This window comes from Sinohyriopsis cumingii, chromosome 2 (genome assembly GCF_028554795.1).
Source record: "Sinohyriopsis cumingii isolate HCF-2022 chromosome 2, ASM2855479v2, whole genome shotgun sequence".
NCBI classification, from domain to species: Eukaryota; Metazoa; Mollusca; class Bivalvia; order Unionida; family Unionidae; genus Sinohyriopsis; species Sinohyriopsis cumingii.
In genome coordinates, this window is record NC_142962.1 from 92353308 (window position 1) to 92371887 (window position 18580).

General features: G+C 32.0%; 1 protein-coding gene across 2 annotated transcripts in view; it reads left to right on the top strand.

Annotated features, from left to right (window-relative positions):
* LOC149805370 (uncharacterized) overlaps positions 1-18580 on the top strand; it is a 198081-nt gene that overhangs the window by 14885 nt on the left and 164616 nt on the right. The window contains exons 2-4 of one of the 2 annotated variants that reach the window (XM_089949765.1): positions 985-1125; positions 4098-4249; positions 12846-12885. In XM_089949765.1, the coding sequence (XP_089805891.1) occupies positions 4123-4249; positions 12846-12885 (167 nt within the window). In that variant the 5' untranslated portion in view covers positions 985-1125; positions 4098-4122. Of the gene's footprint in view, positions 1-984; positions 1126-4097; positions 4250-12845; positions 12886-18580 lie in introns of those variants that run through there. The other variant, XM_089949766.1, reaches the window with a different exon arrangement.

The following is an 18580-nucleotide window of genomic DNA, read 5'->3' on the forward strand; positions in this document are numbered from 1 at the left end:
TTGTAGAATTTAGAAACTGTAAGTCTAGTGCCACATTTTTTGACAAACAGGACAGCGTGACAAATACTTGAAAAACAATTTGAAAAGCCGAGTTTCAGGACCAGAAAACCTGAAGCCTTGAGAAATAAAAGCTGCATTTAATAGTGAGAGAGTAATGTTTTTGACATTATGGAATACTTACTGTGTGTGTGTGTGTGTATATATATATATATATATATATATATATATATATATATATATATATATAAATTTGGTCTAATCTGTTAATACTGAGTGATTCCTTAAAATTTTGAACTCCAGCAGGGCTTGAAGTAAATATTAAATGATCTACATTCCTGGAAATACTGTTTCAGCAAAATTGCTAAAAATTGTACCAGGATTAACTTTTCATATTCTTTTCCTGTGAGCAAGTGATTGAAAATTTTACTGGCTTAGCTGAATTTTGAATTTTCTTGGGCTGCCAGGCAAAGGATTTTGTTTTGTTTTTGAGTCCATGCATACTTTCATAAATTAGAATATATATTGATACTTAAGAAATGCTTCCTAAATATATTGTTATTTTTAAAATAATTTCAGTCCAACAGTATATTAGGAAGTTTCTGCTTTGTTTATATTTTGCAGTTTTATGAACCTAAATTTAATCCCACTAAATGCAATAAAATGCATGGAAAATCACAACATTGCAAAGATTTACCAGTTTTTCATTTTAATCTTATGACAATGTAACAATATAATTTCTCCATTTGTTTTTTTGCAAAAAATAGTAAATAATGTTTTTAGCTCACATATACTAAGTACAGAAGACTTATATCCAAGTTGTATTCATCTGGCTTCAGAGTTGTCAGCACTGACATTTTACAAATGCACACCTTTTGTGTTTCAGTCTGAGGAGTACACCACCAAGATAAGAGAAGGTCATGGACCTACTTTTTAACCTTCCTATATACTGTAAATTGCTTATGCTGAGATCATTTTTTTCTTCAGACGCTGCTGTTTATACTGTTGTGAAAATAGATATGAAGCAGGGATCCAGAAATTCGGTCTTGTTTAGATGCTTCTGTCAAGAATAGGTGAACGTGTCCTACTTTGTATCCTTAAGGGAGCATATCCACTTTTTATATATAGGTGAGTTTCTCATAAACTGTTGCTTGTACGATCATGATGCCTGATATATGTATGCATCCTAATGAATTCTACACCAAAACATCAAAACTAGGCCACCATGACCAATTTTTGGACTCCACTTTTTACCCATTGATATTCATGCAAATTACTTCAACCCTGTTGCATTTACGGTCATAAAAATTAATGTGAACATACATCTTTAAAAATACAGCATGGCCATGTAACACAAGTATTGGGGACTTGTTTCAACCTGTTTGGTTTGCTTTCATCATCATTCATTAGATCATCACAAGTATTGATGAATATCTTTTGTGGGGATGAATATGTGCAAATGAGTTTGCTTATTAGCAAATTTCAAGCAGTTTTTCATTCATGAAAAAAGCATCATGCACTAGTACAGTATATTGAATTCACTTATATATTTGTATATTGCATAAATTCAGAAATAGATTACTAGAACAGATCGATATCCACCATCCCACCTTTGATCCAGAAAAACTCTGCCATGATGCCCTAATAAGACTTAAAATCCAAATTAGTGATTGCAGTTTGTTTGCTTTAATAAGAGAGATTTCTGCCCTTCATCATGCCATTTGGTTCAGTGTAAAATTACTTAGCTGTCCCAGTTTACCTGAAGCTATTGTAAGGGAGAGACGGTAATAAAATAGCAAATGGAAATATTTGTACAAAAAAATACCATGCCTTTTCATTCTTTAAAGTTATATACTTCTGATCTATGTTCACAATAGTTGTATCCCTATGTCCATTTTGCATAAATCCCAAAAGGGATCATGTACACTGCAAAATTAAGTCATCTAACCATTTAGCATGCCATATTGTATTCTTAGCATGTAAAATAACTATATTCCTACCTTGGAAGAATACCCTTTATCAGTAAGTGCATGTACACTTCCTGTAGTTGAGCAGCATTTGGTCTCATCTCTACTGAACCAAACTTATTACATGAAGTTAATTTGTATTCAAATGATTTGTCAGTTATGTTTGTCAGTACAAAGATGTTATTGGTTATAAAACTAGAAAAACACAATGCCATGTGCATTAAGATAGATGCACATCATTAATAAATGATTGAAAATATATGCCACGTGGCACAAATCCATTGACTAAATTGAATTCAGAATAAATATGTTGATTAATAAGTAGTGTTAATTGCCTGTAAAGTTTAGCCTGGGAAAAAGGGTGGGTGGGATGGAATAGAACAATCATGATTTGTTTGGGCAACAACAAACAAAAATGAAGGCTAGAATCTTAGGATTGCTCATTTGAACTGTTTTAAGATAAAAACAAGCATTTTTTTTAATTTATACTAAAGCATCACTTGGCAGAAGAATTAAGCCAGATTAGTAAGTACTGATTGTTTCTTTTCTTGTGGTTACTAACTTGTTTACAGAATCATCATGCTGTGAAGAAAAATAAGATTCTGACTTGTTTGTGATATTTCAGATGATTTCATTATGATTTGCATTGTGCTTTCAAAAATGAAATTCAAGAATTGCTGTAAATATTTGTCAGCTCTTTATCCAAGTTGGCTGTCTGCAAAGGTTGCTGGTATGTATTCTTTTAATATGACTGGAAAGATCCATACCTGTTGGTTTACATGTACAAACTGGTAAGAGTTAGTTTAGTAATGTCAGTTAAATATGTTTTTGAAAATAACGGGTGCTTTTTTACATATTGGTCTTCAAAAGTCTTAAACATACATAAAAATGTCTGGCAATAAATAGGTAAATTATAGTAATATTGCACCTTAAGTGTTGGATTGTTATTTTCCTGCAATTTTGTGTCAGATGCCCACCAATGGCATACATTTTCCTCAATTATTACTTAGTGAAAATTACAAAATGCCCTTGGTGTACATCCATTCTGTGAATACATGTAAGTTAAGGAACTTAAACATACTGACTTCCATGTCTTATACCACTTGTCAATGGATCAGCAACTATGAATATGAAAAATTTGGTTGGCATATTTACTGGTTCTCCATTTTTAGGATAAATCAAAATCAACTGATGCTATGGAACTATAATCTTATTGGTTCCTAAAACTATTAGTCCATAGTTTCCCTGTGTCATTACAGCCTTGAGGGATTATGGTAATCAATCATAAACTAGTATTCTTTTTTTTAAGGAATCAAATTACATTATATAGCAGTTAAAGCAAAGAATCAGTCTCAGTAAATACTGGCATAGAGGGTATATGTAATGCATGAACACACACCAGCTACATGTGTCCACTGAGGAAGATGTTATATAATACGGAGGACAAAGTAGGCTATATGTACAATGACTAAACCTTAGAAATTAACTTGAGACTTTTAAATTCCTTTAAATATTACTATGAGTAAGTTAAACTTAAGTATTTATTCCAGTCAGTATATTATCAGTGACCAAACAAAAGCAAAACCCATTTCTAGTTAGAAGCATAGATCTATTCCAGAAGCTGATATTTAAAAATGACCATTGTGGCAAAGATTATCAAATTCAAATCCAAATTGAATAGCAAAATTAGAAAACTGATTAGACTTGAAAAGTAAAATGTAAAGAAAATTTTCTGTAAGTTTGATTGCTATAAAAATATGTAACTTTTAATTTTTTTTATTAGTTGCAATAACTTTCTTAGCTGTTAGAAAGTTTATCTACCCCCCAAAGATTTAGGATTCAGGGGACACGGTGTCCCTTTCCTTTTGAATCCTATATCCTATGTGCAGCATTATGTTTAAAACATATTTTCAGTAAACAGCTACCTTATTCCTGTTATTTTTGTATGGTATTTGTATACATTGTATATACTTCTCAATAATGTTCAAATATACCTATTTTAGACTTAGTTGTAAAAAAAAAAAAGATATTCAGTAGTAAAACAAACTTCAGTGAATAAAAAGTTTAGGACAAAATAACAGTTTTTATATTTTATGAATTCCTGTATTTCTTATTTCTTCTGTTTATTCCTAGAACTGCCAGAAAGTAAGAAATCAAGATGCAGCTCAGCACACTGAAGACATATTCCAGGACCAAGCCCAGAGTATTTTATCAAGAAAAAGTGCATGGTTTTAATGTCACTGATTCTATATTTGGGACACCAAAAGTACATGAGACAGTATCAGGTATTTAATGTTCAAGCCAGAATCTTGATATTAAATCTTAAATGGCCTTTAGGTGAGATAAATGAGACTTTAAGTTTTCTTTTCAAGCTAGAGTAACAAAAATATATGATTTGCTGTTTGACTTTGTACCTTTTATTATGACGGGTTCAGTTTGTAAGACATATCTTTGTTAAATATTTATGAGTTTCATTAAAACATCTATTGGACCCTCATTATCTTGTTTCCTGCTGGAACGTGTATGTACATGTTGAATAAAAACCTATAATGCCACCTGACTACTGTCTGGACAGGCACATGTCATCTGTTTCTCAGTATGTAAATTTCCCTTTAATGTTGTTTTTAAGTAATAGTTTGTCATCAAGTAGAAAGTTTTATCTGTGTTGTGTACAAAAAGAACATAATTTTTGAATGTATGAATGTATCATATTCATATACAGTGCATTCATACTTGAATGTGTGTTTGCTTGGATGAAGATATTTGTACAACTATTCTGGCCATTATGACCTCTAAATAGCAGAACAGAAACTTTACATTGCAATTAATTTTAACTAATATGCATACCTAGATTATAGTATTGTAATTACAGAATAGGTGAAAATACTGCCACTTAAATAAGACATTTATTTTTTTCATCAGTTTTTACAATTTCACCGGAAAAATACAATCAAAACATTTTTCCTAACTAGCCTGAAAAAAAAACCTGTAGCATATACATGAGAACACATCAGATATCTTCATACCATTGTGTTTATCCATTCAAACCATAGTGGTCAAGGATGTTATGGATGAGTAGCCTGAACTTGACAAGTACATGTTTAGGACCAAAAAAAATATGTTTCTGGTCATCTGTCGGTCCCTGTTTTTCATTGCCAACACTAGCACATTTTTCCCCAGGGTGGGAAAATTATAACAACCAAAAGATTCCCAAAATTGATTTGTTCATCCAACTGAGCTGGTTAGTTCAGTACTTGAAGTGCTTAGTACCTTATATATTCTAATCATTATAATATATATATATATAATGTTTAAAAATTTGAATTTTAAAAAATCCCAATATTAATTTGTGCATCCAATTGAGCTGGTTTAGCCCAGTACTTGAAGTGATTAGTACATTGTGTATACTTATCATTATAATATATATATATATATATAGTTTCAGAAAAAAAAAACTACCTACCCCAATTTTTAAACCAGTGCAGTAGGAGTGAACATTTATTTTGGCGTTAGAGAGTTAGTTCAAAATTTGATGTGAAACTTCTGAAATGAAATGTCAAGTTTTGGCAAAATTCATTTGGTATTTCTAGTGGCAGTTGATAAACTGTTCATACCTGTTTATAATTACAATGATGTAATCAATGTACTTCTTTCAATTAGAATTAATTGCAGTATATAGTTTTTTCTGTGATTATGTGAAGATCCACACATTAATCAGGTGGTCTTGCATGTGATTGGCTGAGCTTGTTAACATTTAAGCCAGTTTTGATCTGACTGGGTAAAGAGGCTTAAGTTAACTAAGGATCTTGATTGTGTATAATTGTGAGCAAGATATTTGCATATTACAGAGGTGATTTTACAACTGATTATTTTTTCTTTTCAATACTTAAGTGTATTTATTTCTGATTATATGAAAGTGTATTATAAAACTTGGTAAATATGCTTACATCATCAAGATCATCATGGATTTAGAAATTATGGCTATCCACAGTCTAATACAGCTACTGTTACTTACATAAATATTTTTAAAAAAAGTTAAATGATTCCTTCTCCAAAGCCACTGAACAGAATTTGATATTTCCCATAAAGTATTATGAAGATCATTAATTTTTTTTATAAATGATACAGATACACCATTAAGTGTGGTTGCCATTACTGTTAGGAAAATCATAAACACCTTCTTCTCCAAAACTGCTAAAGTAAAAATAGATTTAACAGATTGAAAACATCTTGTCTTGAAGACCTTTTAACATTTTATAAATGATACTTAACCATCAAATATGGTCACTGTTACTAGACATAATTAAACCTTATAATGACTTCATATGAAAAACGAGCTAAATAGAATTTGAATAGATCTGACAGAAAGCATCCTGGTTTTGAGGGCTTTCAGCTTTGTATAATATTACTGTCATTACTTACAACAGAAACACTATTAAATTACTTCTCCAAACTACTGAATAGAATTTTGATAAAACTTGATTGAGATCATCTTGGTATGAATACGTTTCAAATTTGTACTGTGGTGCCGATTTGCTGTGTTACATATATCTGATTTAATTCTTATTTATTTTAATTTAATTGTTTATCAGTTTTAAATTTTGTATTCTATTATATGCTATTATAATGTAAATTTATTCACTGGAGATGATATTTTTCCAGAAAATCAGTTGACCTGAATCATTCTTTCGTAAACACCAGGTGTTGATCTAAATCTTGACCTTGCTTCAGAATTGTAGCAACATTCATAAACAAGTTCTATTTTATTTTAAAATGATTGGTTTTCGTCAGGGTCATTTTTGGTGTACGTGACATAAACATGATCACGTGACCCCCCCCCCTTTCAATTTTGCAATTCCGGTTTTTCCATTACTGCACATTTGTTTTAATAGAGATGCATAGAAAGAGATTTCTCAGTTTTGGGCTTTTTACACTGATGTCAAATTATTTTGTTGTAGCCAGATTTTGAGTTATAATTTTCTTCAGATCAGTTGGATTTCAAAAGGATTAATTCTTTTTTCTCTGGAAATATTTTGAGGAGTGCTCACACAGAAATTTTGGATTTCCAACGCCAGAGTGCCATTATTTGCATTTCTACAAGGAACTGTAGATAAGCACAGCACTGACTACAGCATACGTCATCATCTTCCATCTTGGAATTTCCATCAGGATTCGAACTTGAAATTATTAGAACATTTATTACTAGGACTTTTGCAATTTAATTCGTGGATTATTCTTAGATTATTTTTAGATTTGGTCCTTGAAACCCTAAGTTCTTCTCCTTTTTTCATTTTTACAGAATTTTTCCAGGGAAATAAATTATTTGTTAAATTTTAAAAAGCTTGTTGTTTTCACTCTTTTTGTGTTACTGTTTATTCGAGCCTAAAAATGTAACAGCTGTCAGATATGACCTTCCTTGCTAAATATATACAACCTTTTAAACTACTTCTTCACAAACCTACTTAACAGAATGTGTAAAAATTTAAGAGCACCCTGGCATACAGAGCTTTCAGTTGTTTATCAATGCTGCTAACCTTTTGTCTTATTATAGTCTAGCTTGATAACATGTTTTACCGTCTTTAATAGTAGCTGCAGAGTTATTATTCTTGCATTAAGTTTCCACCAGCCACTTCTGGGGAGCACAGTAGCGCCCAACACTTAAATACAACATAATTTTTATACCAGTAAACCTAGAAAAACACAGCATCATGATATAAATAGAAAAATCTTTGTCACAATTTATATCCTTTTATTCATAGAAAAACCATAAAGTGTGGAACATACTTAAAACGTTATTGACAGGGATGTCTGTTTAGTGGTCTAAATATCCCTTGTTACTAGGACACATGATAAAAACTTTTTGACAATGTAACTACAGACAAAATCTTCCTTAATTCTGCAGAGTAAATGAATATTAATATATTGATCTAATTGTAAAGACATTAAGGTAAATGAATCAGTTCAATACCTGAAAATTATTTAAGTTACAATGTGATGTTAGAGTGCTGAAGTCTTAGAACTGCTAGGTCGAAGACAATAGTTTTTTTTTAAATCAGAGACAAATTGTCTTATAGTTGGCTTCCTTGGATTGATTATATAGTATTTTTTAATGGTTTCCTCTTCAGAAAATGAAGAATTGGATGGTATAGCTAAAGATCATTTGGTAATACCATATATCTTTACCTTGACTTTTCTATGGCAATGAATTTAAATATTAACACATTAACCCCTGGAGGTTTTTGTTGTTTTTGTCTGAAATTGGAGTAGGAAACACATTTTGAAAGCTGTTTCTGAATACATCCAAAAACACCAACTTCCAGGTGATCTGTCAATAACATACTGCCTAGTTGTGTTAGAAAATTCATTTTCATTGCTATTTGGCTCGCGCATGAGTGCAAGAGTAAAAGCTGGTGTTCTTTTTTTTTTTTTTTTTGGCTTAATGGACCCATTATTTTCGTATCGAGACCACTCTTTATTCCAATGCCCATCTTAACCTACTTTTTGCAAAGGTTCACCTGTCTATTTGTAGTTCATACCAGTTTGCCTTATATCTGAGACCAAAAAGTCTAAAATCCGGACACAAAATCGGATTCCGACCATGGGCGAATTTTGGGTAGAAAAAAATCGGGTCCAAAAATGAGGTTTTTCCCTCTGTATTTTGTAGTGCAACTAGAAATTCCAGATTGTTTGCTATCATTATAGAGCTGCATCTGTCTAACTTTCTATAATACCACCCACTTTAGTGTATCATACATGACCTTGATGCTACAGAGCTCAGCAGTAGGCTACTACCTCCTGCCACTTAAACTCGTCACCAGGGGTTAATGTGTTAACTGAAACTAACAATGAATTTGGAGAAATGTCTGCATTGATACATTTGTATGAATTTACTATTTTGGAACTGACTGCATCTTTACTGTTCATGATTTTGGCACTTGGTGACACGTTATTGTACTCTTTTTTGCAGGATGTTAAATTTTCATTATTTTATTTTACTAAGTCTTGAAACCTCGCTCAATAAAATCACACAGAAATCTCCATATTCAATACTCTTCACCCAGTTATGACCAATGTTGAGCATTTCAGGCACATGCTCCTCAAAGCACAAATGTTTTGATGCATTTCTCTTTGAGGTCTTAGGATGATAATGATATGATAAATTGTAGTACATTTCCAAACATGACATAAAAGGCAAAACAAAATTGTATCAGGTCCAAGAAATACATATTCATCTGACAGAATTTGTTACTATCTCATAATGAAATCTGTCTCAAAATTTCTACTCTCTGCAAATGGAGCTATATTTCTTTAGGCAAAACAGCAGTCAACTTTATTAATTAATTATGACAACTTTCTACAACATAAAACATTACTCTGACAATATAAATTAAGCATTCTTGTGGTAAACTCTACAATTTAAAGGCCACAAAAGTTGTTATAGTTCTTTTTTAATATAGAATTATCCAGTAATAATAAACTATGTATTCCTTTGAGTCCTCTATTAAAGTTTGTGTAATTTAGATTGCTATAGATGCAATTTATATGCATTTCATTCTCCAGTGTTGAGATTGTGCTATTTTCCTTCTTGGGGGCATACTTTCAAAGGATCCTGAAAGTAACTTCAGAATGAGCTTTGAGGCAAATCTACAAGATGCTCCTTTGCAACATGGCAACTTTTGTTTCTCCTCTTGCTTTTCGTTTTTGTGGCTTTATCCAAGAGAACAATTTAATATTGTTATGAGTCTATGCTCGTAGAATAAGTAACAGAAAAGAGTGAAGACAACAAGCTTTGTAAAATTCAACAAATAATTTATTTCCCTAGAATACAAAGTAAAAAATGAGAAAAAAGAACTTGCAGTATTTGTAAATTAAATCCAAATTATAATCCAAGAATTAAAAACACAAATCCTAGTAATAAGTCCTAAATGAAACTCAGTTCAGGTCCCAGATAGATACAAAATTGAAGGTGATGACATGTTTGTTATAATCTACGAATTACTGATGTGTCAACAGTATCTTGTTGAATCACAGAAATATTACTCCAGGTTTGGATTCAGAATAAATTCCAATGATTGTCTTCATCCAAGAATTTTGTCAGAGCACTTTTGTATTTCCAGAGAATATAATCACTTGAATTCAGTAATTTGAAGAAAATAAATTTATCCCAAACTGGACACAACATAATACACAACATAATACAACTTAAAGTGTTAGATGTGAAAGCACAATTGGTAAAATCCTTACAGTCACAAGATAATATATTTCTCTGCTTGATCTCGGGTCACATTAGCAGTTTCTAAAAACAACCATTACCTAATCGAAAATAACCTTCAAGAATGGTCTAATGAGCCTTGTTTACTTACAACACAATAGCCTATAAAATTCTTGTGCAAATCTCCAAAACCCTGACCCTGATCATCTTATTAACCCCTTCTTGTTTACCTGAATAATAATAGTTTGGTTAATAAGCTCATACACATGGAGTATAATGAATCTATTTTTAGTTGTTTACATAAATGAAATAAAAAAAATCAGTCAGGTCAAGCAGAAATAAACTCAATTTTGGACATGATCAAGTCCAGCAAATAATGTTACATTACAATAACATGTAATGAAATTTTAAAAAATTAACAGACAAACAATTAAATTAAATATATATAAAACTATTCATTATTCAGATGTGAGATAAAATATGCAATTCATATATTCCTTCTGAGCAATAATGTACATGCATTTCCTTGTTATCTGCAAAAGAATGATATTTCAGTGGAGCTGTTTTGAATGGCATTTGCCAGGCAGACATGAATGACTTCTGCATTATACATGTTTCAAGTTGTGTCATGATTTTCTGTGAAGTTAAAAATGAGTCAGGGTCCTCTTGGATAAATACAGTTAATACTTTGCATAAAAAGGAATATAAAAAGTTAAATTGCTGTAATTCAATAACTGTACTGTAAATCAATAAAAGTCATTTAGTTTTTGTCCTAGATTAAATTATCTGCTATGACTTGGTGTTGGTTGAGCGTACATTGTCAATTCAGTGAGCAGTCCTGCTCTTTTGCACCCACAAAATGTTCTGTTTGTTAGGTTTTCATTCCTTAAAATTACTTATATATGTTTTGTAATATAAATACTTCATACCATGGTGGCTGTCAACAATATAAAGCTTAGCTTTCAATATTCACTAGTAAAATACATTTCATGTCACAGACTACTGTTGCAGAAATGTGAAGAAGAAAAACTGGCAGTAATGCTTCCTTTTTTTCTAGAACTTGGTACACAAGCCATTGCATGGAATTGCTCTCCAGTCATGGCAGTTTATACTTTTATCATCTTTGGTGATGAGCATGTAATGAACCTCATTTTAAGATGCGCTTACCAAATTCAGCTATGTGGGCACTGTTGCTAAAACAATAATAGCATTTAAGTAACTTATGAAAACCTGCTCAGCAGAAATTGATCAGATGTGACAGGGAGCATTCTGCTAATAAGGGCTTTCAGATACATACAAAGATACAGATATTCAGTATCAAATATGACTGCCATTACTAAAAATGAAAAATCTTTTCCACAATTTCTTCTCAAAAACCACTCAACAAACTTTGACCCCAAAATATGACTGAAAGTGTATAAAAATGATGCCACTCTGCTATCAAATGAACTGATCTTACTAACAATAGTTAAACCTTTTAATAACTTTGATCAATTTTGACAATGTATCCAAGTTTCAGAGTCATTCAGATTCACATAAATGATGCTGTGCTGGCATCAGATAATTACTAAATTTACATTTGCACAACTTTATCTCACAAAACTGATGAACAATACTTGATGAACTTTGACACAAAGTGTTGTGGCTGGGGTGTATTTGAGTATTGGGCAAATTATACGGATGTGTCATCAGATATGGATGAAGATACAAAAAACTTAGAAACCCTTAAAACAATTGTTTTCATAATCAGCAGCATGAGAAGAAGTGTTTTTCTGAATGAGACATCCTTCTGACACAGATTTCTTGACCAACTGCTATTGCATATGGTAATTTAGCAGATATCTGACAAGTGATCCAGCTCAGGTCCTTGTTAAAGTTGTGGTCAGTTTTACTTGCCTGCTGAGAAACTGTCTTTTGGTTGTGGTGCAGTCTATCTACAAAAATAGGTGGGGACACAATTGAGTAGACTCTAGGCTATTAGAATGGATTGTTTGTAATGGTTTATCTTAAGTGCACTTGTAATAAACCTGGCCTTTTGTTATTTTCATAAAAACATCTCAGCTTGAATGCATACTTTACTTGAAAGTTTGTCCATCTGTAAATTGTATAGAAAGTCAGATGTAAGGCTGGGATCCTAGAATTAAGCCTTACAGTAACCAGCTTTTGTCAAACACGGATTTAATGAGATGATAGTGTTGCACTTAAAAATAATAAGCTAGCAGAATTTTAGCTGAGATTTAGCTTGAGATGTTTAATAAAAGGGGGTGCTGGTGCCTAAAGTGTTAAATAAATTTCAGCAAAGCCAAACCAAAGAACTGGACAAAATTTTATTGAAAGTATCCCTGCATCAGGATTTTTCAGATTTTCATAAATATGACTGCTGTTGCTAAAAATTGAAGAAAAAAAACACTCAACAGACTTAGCCTGGATTTTAAAGCATTTTCTAACTTCATTTGCTTGGGTAAATGCTGTTGTATGTTGCTTTAATGTCAATGTGAACCTTGTGAGTGATCTCTGGGACCAGTTAATACTAAGAAAACTATCATTTGTATTTGATACTTTGATAGAGTTAAATGTGTTTTATTATGTACAAGTTTTTCTAAAAACCTGCAATATACATAATTATTTCTTGGGTACTATTAACTGTATTTAACATTTTTGTTTTCAAGAAAACAGAGGCATCATCAATGAACAGAAATGTACTCAAAGGTAAAGTTGTTTATTCATTCATTTTTTTAGCTTGAGTAAATTTTCATGAGGAAGAAATATAACAAAAGTAGACTTTATAATTTCTATCATTTATTTAAATGCCCTGCTGAAAGGGAAGTTGGGATATCTTCATTTAAAAAGAGATAATATCTACCTGTCTACCAAAGGGGTGGAAAAGCTGGCAAACAATATAAATGCCATCATTCATGTAGTCTGGTCTTACAGCTACATTACAAACTTCATCCGTCCCTATAAACCCAATGTAGATCAAAACAGCATCAGACAATATGGTCAGCCATATCAATACAGTCAGTTCACTTTGGGATGTGATTACTATGGTGAGGCCAAACATTCAACACAGGAATGCAGGCACAGACAGTCAATACAATGCCATCAGTGTGGTAGTTTTGGACACAAAGCCAAAACTCACAATAGATTTATGGAATAGGAAAAGGGCAATGAGGCCATCTCAACTCCACAGGAAGACTCTATTCAGCAGGAGGACCAATCTATCTATCAAAAACTGTCATATACACTAGGCATCCCTTGTCAAAACAGATTTGATCCCCTTGTTGATAGCTGTTCTGAATGTGGAAATTAATCAGCTACTTGTACATATTCAAATGTGACAAAGTTCAGATTTATACAATGATTATAAAAGTAGAAAATGTAGTTGTAGAAAAACTAATTTTTTATACGGTAATGATAGTTGTAATGATGATCACTGTGAACATAGTTTTAATACTTTTAATTTCTCCTTGAGTGCCTAAATAACATTGATATTAATCTCATGAATTTAGGACTTTCTAGTGAAGGTTTACACATTGGTCACTTAAATATTCAGGGTTTTCGTGTAAAGATTGATCAAGTGAAGTTACTGCTAACCTTTCCAAATAATAATATCCATTTATTTGGACTCTCAGAAACAATGTTAACAGAAAATCAGGTGAAAATTTATTCTATATCAATGGATTTGACAAACCTTATTGAAAGGATAGGAAAGCAGGTGGTGGTGGGCTCCTTGTTGTATGTTAGAACTGGTACTATTTGTAAAAGACAGGAAGACCTAGAAATACAGGAAATAGAATCCATTTGGCTACAGATCACTCCAGAAAAAGCTAAGCCCTACATAGTACCGTAGGTTTTGTGTACAGAAACCCATCATCACATACTTATTGGTGTGAATATTTTGAACTTCAAGTAGATAACATCTCAAATGAAGAGAAAGAATTTTACATTATATGTAGTATAAATAGAGACCTTCTCAGTGATCAAATAAAAGGGAAGTGGATGAATTTTATGGCTTTGTTAGGTATGGAGCAACTAGTAAATGAACCCAACAGAGTAACATCTTCCTCTAAAACACTTATAGACCATATTTATACCAATACAAAAGAAAATGTTTTGCAATTAATGGTTCCAAAGATTGGTATAAGTGACCACTTTGCAATTGTTCTAACACGTAAAGTCAATGGAAAATAAAAAAAAATAATTTCCATAAATCCATTACTTATACGTTTTTTCAAAACTTTGATACTGTTAAATTCCTAGAAGATCTGAAACAGATTCCATGGAATACAGTCCAAATCTTTGAAGATATTGATGATGTTTTAGATACTTGGGCAGATCTGTTCATCAGTATAGTTAACAAACATGCCCCTTTAAAAGCACACAGGATAAAGAAAGACCACCAGCCAGGCTGGATCTCCCAGAAAATTTAGAAGCAATAAAGCAAAGAGACCAACTAAAATCATTGGGAAATCAAACTGAATATAGAGTTTGGAGGAATAAAGTTATTAAAATGATATGTCAAGCCAAACATGCGCACTACAAAAATGTGCTGGATGAAAACCAAAATAACCCAAAAGCTATCTGGGAAGTTTTTACAGGGTTTGGTGCAGGCAAATGTAAGAGTAAATCTGAAATTTTATCCCTCAATCATGAGGGCATTTATACTGATAATCCAACTGACAAACTTTTTTGTTCAGATTTCTGAAACATTTACCCAGAACTTCATCTGATCATCTGGAACTCGACAATTTTTGTGCTAAAAAAATACCAAACAATATAAAGTTTGAAATTCCTGAAATGAGTCCAGAATTTGTGTTGAAATATATTTAAAAAATGGATGATTGTAAAGCTACAGGACTTGATATGATTGGACCAAGGCTACTAAAGGTAGCTGCACCTGCAATTGTAGAGAGTATAGCTTTCATTTGCAATGAAAGTATTAGGTCTAATAAATTTCCATAAACATCAAAAACTGTGAGGGTTATACCATTGCATAAAGCAGGAACAAAAGATGATGTCAATAACTACAGACCCATCTCTATCTTTCCTTGTCTCTCCAAATTACTAGAAAAACATGTACTTGATTCTTTTTTCAACTATTTGAACACTTATGATCTTATTCGTGATAATCAGTCTGGCTTTTGCCAGAATCACTCCTGTGAAACTGCACTTGTATCTTTGATTGATAAATGGCTGAAAGAATTAGATCAAGGAGAAATGGTAGACACTATTATAGTTGATTTTTGTAAAGCTTTCGATCTTGTAGACCATGAAGTTTTGCTTAAGCAACTAAAAATCTATCAATGCAGTGAAAACTCCCTAAACTGGTTTACTTCTTTCTTAACCGATAGAGTGCAGAAAGTATCTTTAAAAGGTCAACTTCCTGAAAGTAAAAATATTAATTATGGAGTACCACAGGGCTCTATCCTTGGACCCTGTTATTCATTCTATTTATCAGCGATTTACTTCTTAAGATTGGAACATCAATTTTTTCCACAGACTCTATGCAGATGATACTACACTGTCTGAGATGGGTAAAACCAAAACGGTACTTGAAAATAACTTAAAAGATGCTCTCAAGAGACTTCAAGTATGGTGCAAGGAAAACAGTATGATCATAGATACAGAAAAAACAAAATCCCTACTAGTTACAACTCAACAAAAACGAGCAAGCTAGATAGCGACAAACTTCAGGTTCTATTTGACAACGTGAGCCTTAATATGACATTTCAAGATAAATTCTTGGTGTATTTGTACATAACAATTTTACTTGGTCTATTCACATTAAACATGTTTTTAAAAAAGGTTAATTCTTATCTTTGGCTACTGAAGAAAATCAAAACATACATTCCTCTTCTGTACAGGGTCATCTTTTATAAAAGTTATATTCAGACATATATGGACTACTGTAATGTAATTTGGGGTAATACCTCTAATTCAAATATAACAACACTTTTTAGACTCCAAAAGAGGGCTTGCCATTTAATTCTAGATCAATGTATAGACAATGTTCAGGATGCAATGAATAATATAAAGGTTTTAACAATACATGAAAGAATATTTCTTAGAAAGGCCAAATTGATGTATTAAGTATCCAGAAAAGCCATTCCTGTCTATCTAAGCAATATCTTTCACCAAGGAGATCCTGATGGTACTCCAAATTCAAGGTCCATAGGAGGTAAAAGTTACATTATACCAAGGCCAAAGAAGGAATTGTTTAAAAAATGTTTTCAATATACTGGTCCACTGGCATGGAACAACATTCCCAGTGATGTAAGGCAGGCTCCTAGCATTTCTTCTTTTCATAATCAGTGTCTTAAATGGATGAAATCTTTAGACAATTCAACAGTTTAGTACAAAAAATACTGCCTGCTTTTCTGTAATTTTGCATGATTTTCACAGTTGAATTTTTCAATGCAGGATAATATTTTATGTTTTATATATGTTTTTGTTTTCGCAGATGCCTGTGCATGTGTTCCAGGCTTGATATTTTGAATTTTAAAATTACTTAATTATTTAGTGTCAAGCCAGATTCTTCATATCATGTTGTATATACTGCATATATTGTACATAAAAGATAGAAGGCCTCAAGGTAGATTAGTTCTGTAACTAATTGAGTTACCTTCTCTAAATAAAGTCTTTATTATTATTATTATTATTACAGTGTGAGCCTGCTATAGCACACTCCGTTATAACACAAGTTCAGATATACATGGTCATGGTGTGGTTCCCGAAATTTCATATACATGTATTTTTCTCATACACGAAAAAATATATCTTAAAATTTAAAAGAAATACTGTAAAAAGGTTATTATCATTTTGGGGAAGAGATCGCATATGAATAATACAAGATGATCATGGCATGGCTCCCGAAATTTTAAATGTATTTTTCTTGTACACGAAAAAGTAGTTTTTTCTTCTAAAAAAAATACAAAAAATAACATGTAAAAGTTTATTCAGGGATCGCGTAGGGCTTCGCCAATCTTGAAAACTTTGGGGTTTTTTCCTTATTGCCGGCAAAATATACCATCTGGTGTTTTTTTTTTTTATTTGCAACATTGTTAGCAGTTTAAACTTGGTTTGGAGTGGAGAAATTCAGAGGCCCATGAAAGGAAGCTGCAAAGTGGATATAAAATGCACTAAAATTTCTATTGTTACGTAAACAAATTCTTTGACCACATTGACAAACCATCTACACAGTGCATTGTTATATCATAATCCGCTTATCTTGACATCTAGCATGAGTACTGTATGTTGTGAGATATCTGCTTCTTTTGTTATTGACATTTCTGGTAACAGATGTCATTCGGACGAGGCATTATCTTGTAATCTGTCTTTTATTGGATTTTTGGCCGCTCACTAGTAATTAATATATTTACATAAATATATTTACATAGACTGACATTTGTATGTGGATGGTAAGTAAATTTCCTCTTCTTTTCACAAAATTAAATCCTTTAGAACACTCACATTTTCTGTAATAAGCCCTGTCATCAGACCAAAACACTTGTGTCTCTATCTTCTGTTGACCCTTTGTTAAATTTTTGACACATGCATGGAAGGCAGCATCACGCTGCTACCACAAATGTAAAAAAAAAAATCTTATTGGTTTATTCAATAGGCAGAGAGGAACAGTAACTAGAATAGACCAAATGATAGCAAGTTCCCTTTTAAAAATGTACCCAGATAAAATAGTTTGCTGAAATTTCAAAGGAAACAGTAACTTTTGAAGCACCAAATGTTAGGAAAACGTATTCAGCAAACGGAAAGAAAAAAAATCAGTCTCAATCATGAAGTTCAATTATTTGATTTGCCGCTACAATAAGAAATGGGCATTTGTTTGGTTCTCCAAAGCTGTCTTTTAACGTTGACTTCAATAATGCATGCACCCTTCATCAAAGAAAGCCAACTACAGTCTTCAGTAAAAACAAAGAACTTTTCTTTAAAGGAATACAGTACCAAACTTAAATAGAAGTAATGGAATCTGATGAATTTTTGCATTTTCCAACATAACTTGAACACGTTAACTGTGCAGTGAATGTTTCCTTTTTGCAGGGAAAAAGTTTATGCCTACGAAAGCTACCAATGGCGGCTTAAAATGCAAACTAACTTTTACAGACTTTGGACGTACTGAAAAGTAAATGTGCTTCATCATTCTTTACGTGATTGTGCTATGTTTTTCCACTGAATTCAGAGTAATATGACCTGTGACAAAATTATTGAATATTTTAAATGTGTGTGTGTGCATATTTTTGATGGTATCTCTTGTGTTTTGGATTCAATGTATATGATGAGATTTGCGGGTGAGTACACGGTGTTGATATTCATACTATACATTAGACATGTATATATACACACTATTCACGTATATGTACCAATTCATGGTTCTCTAAATAAAGTAAAC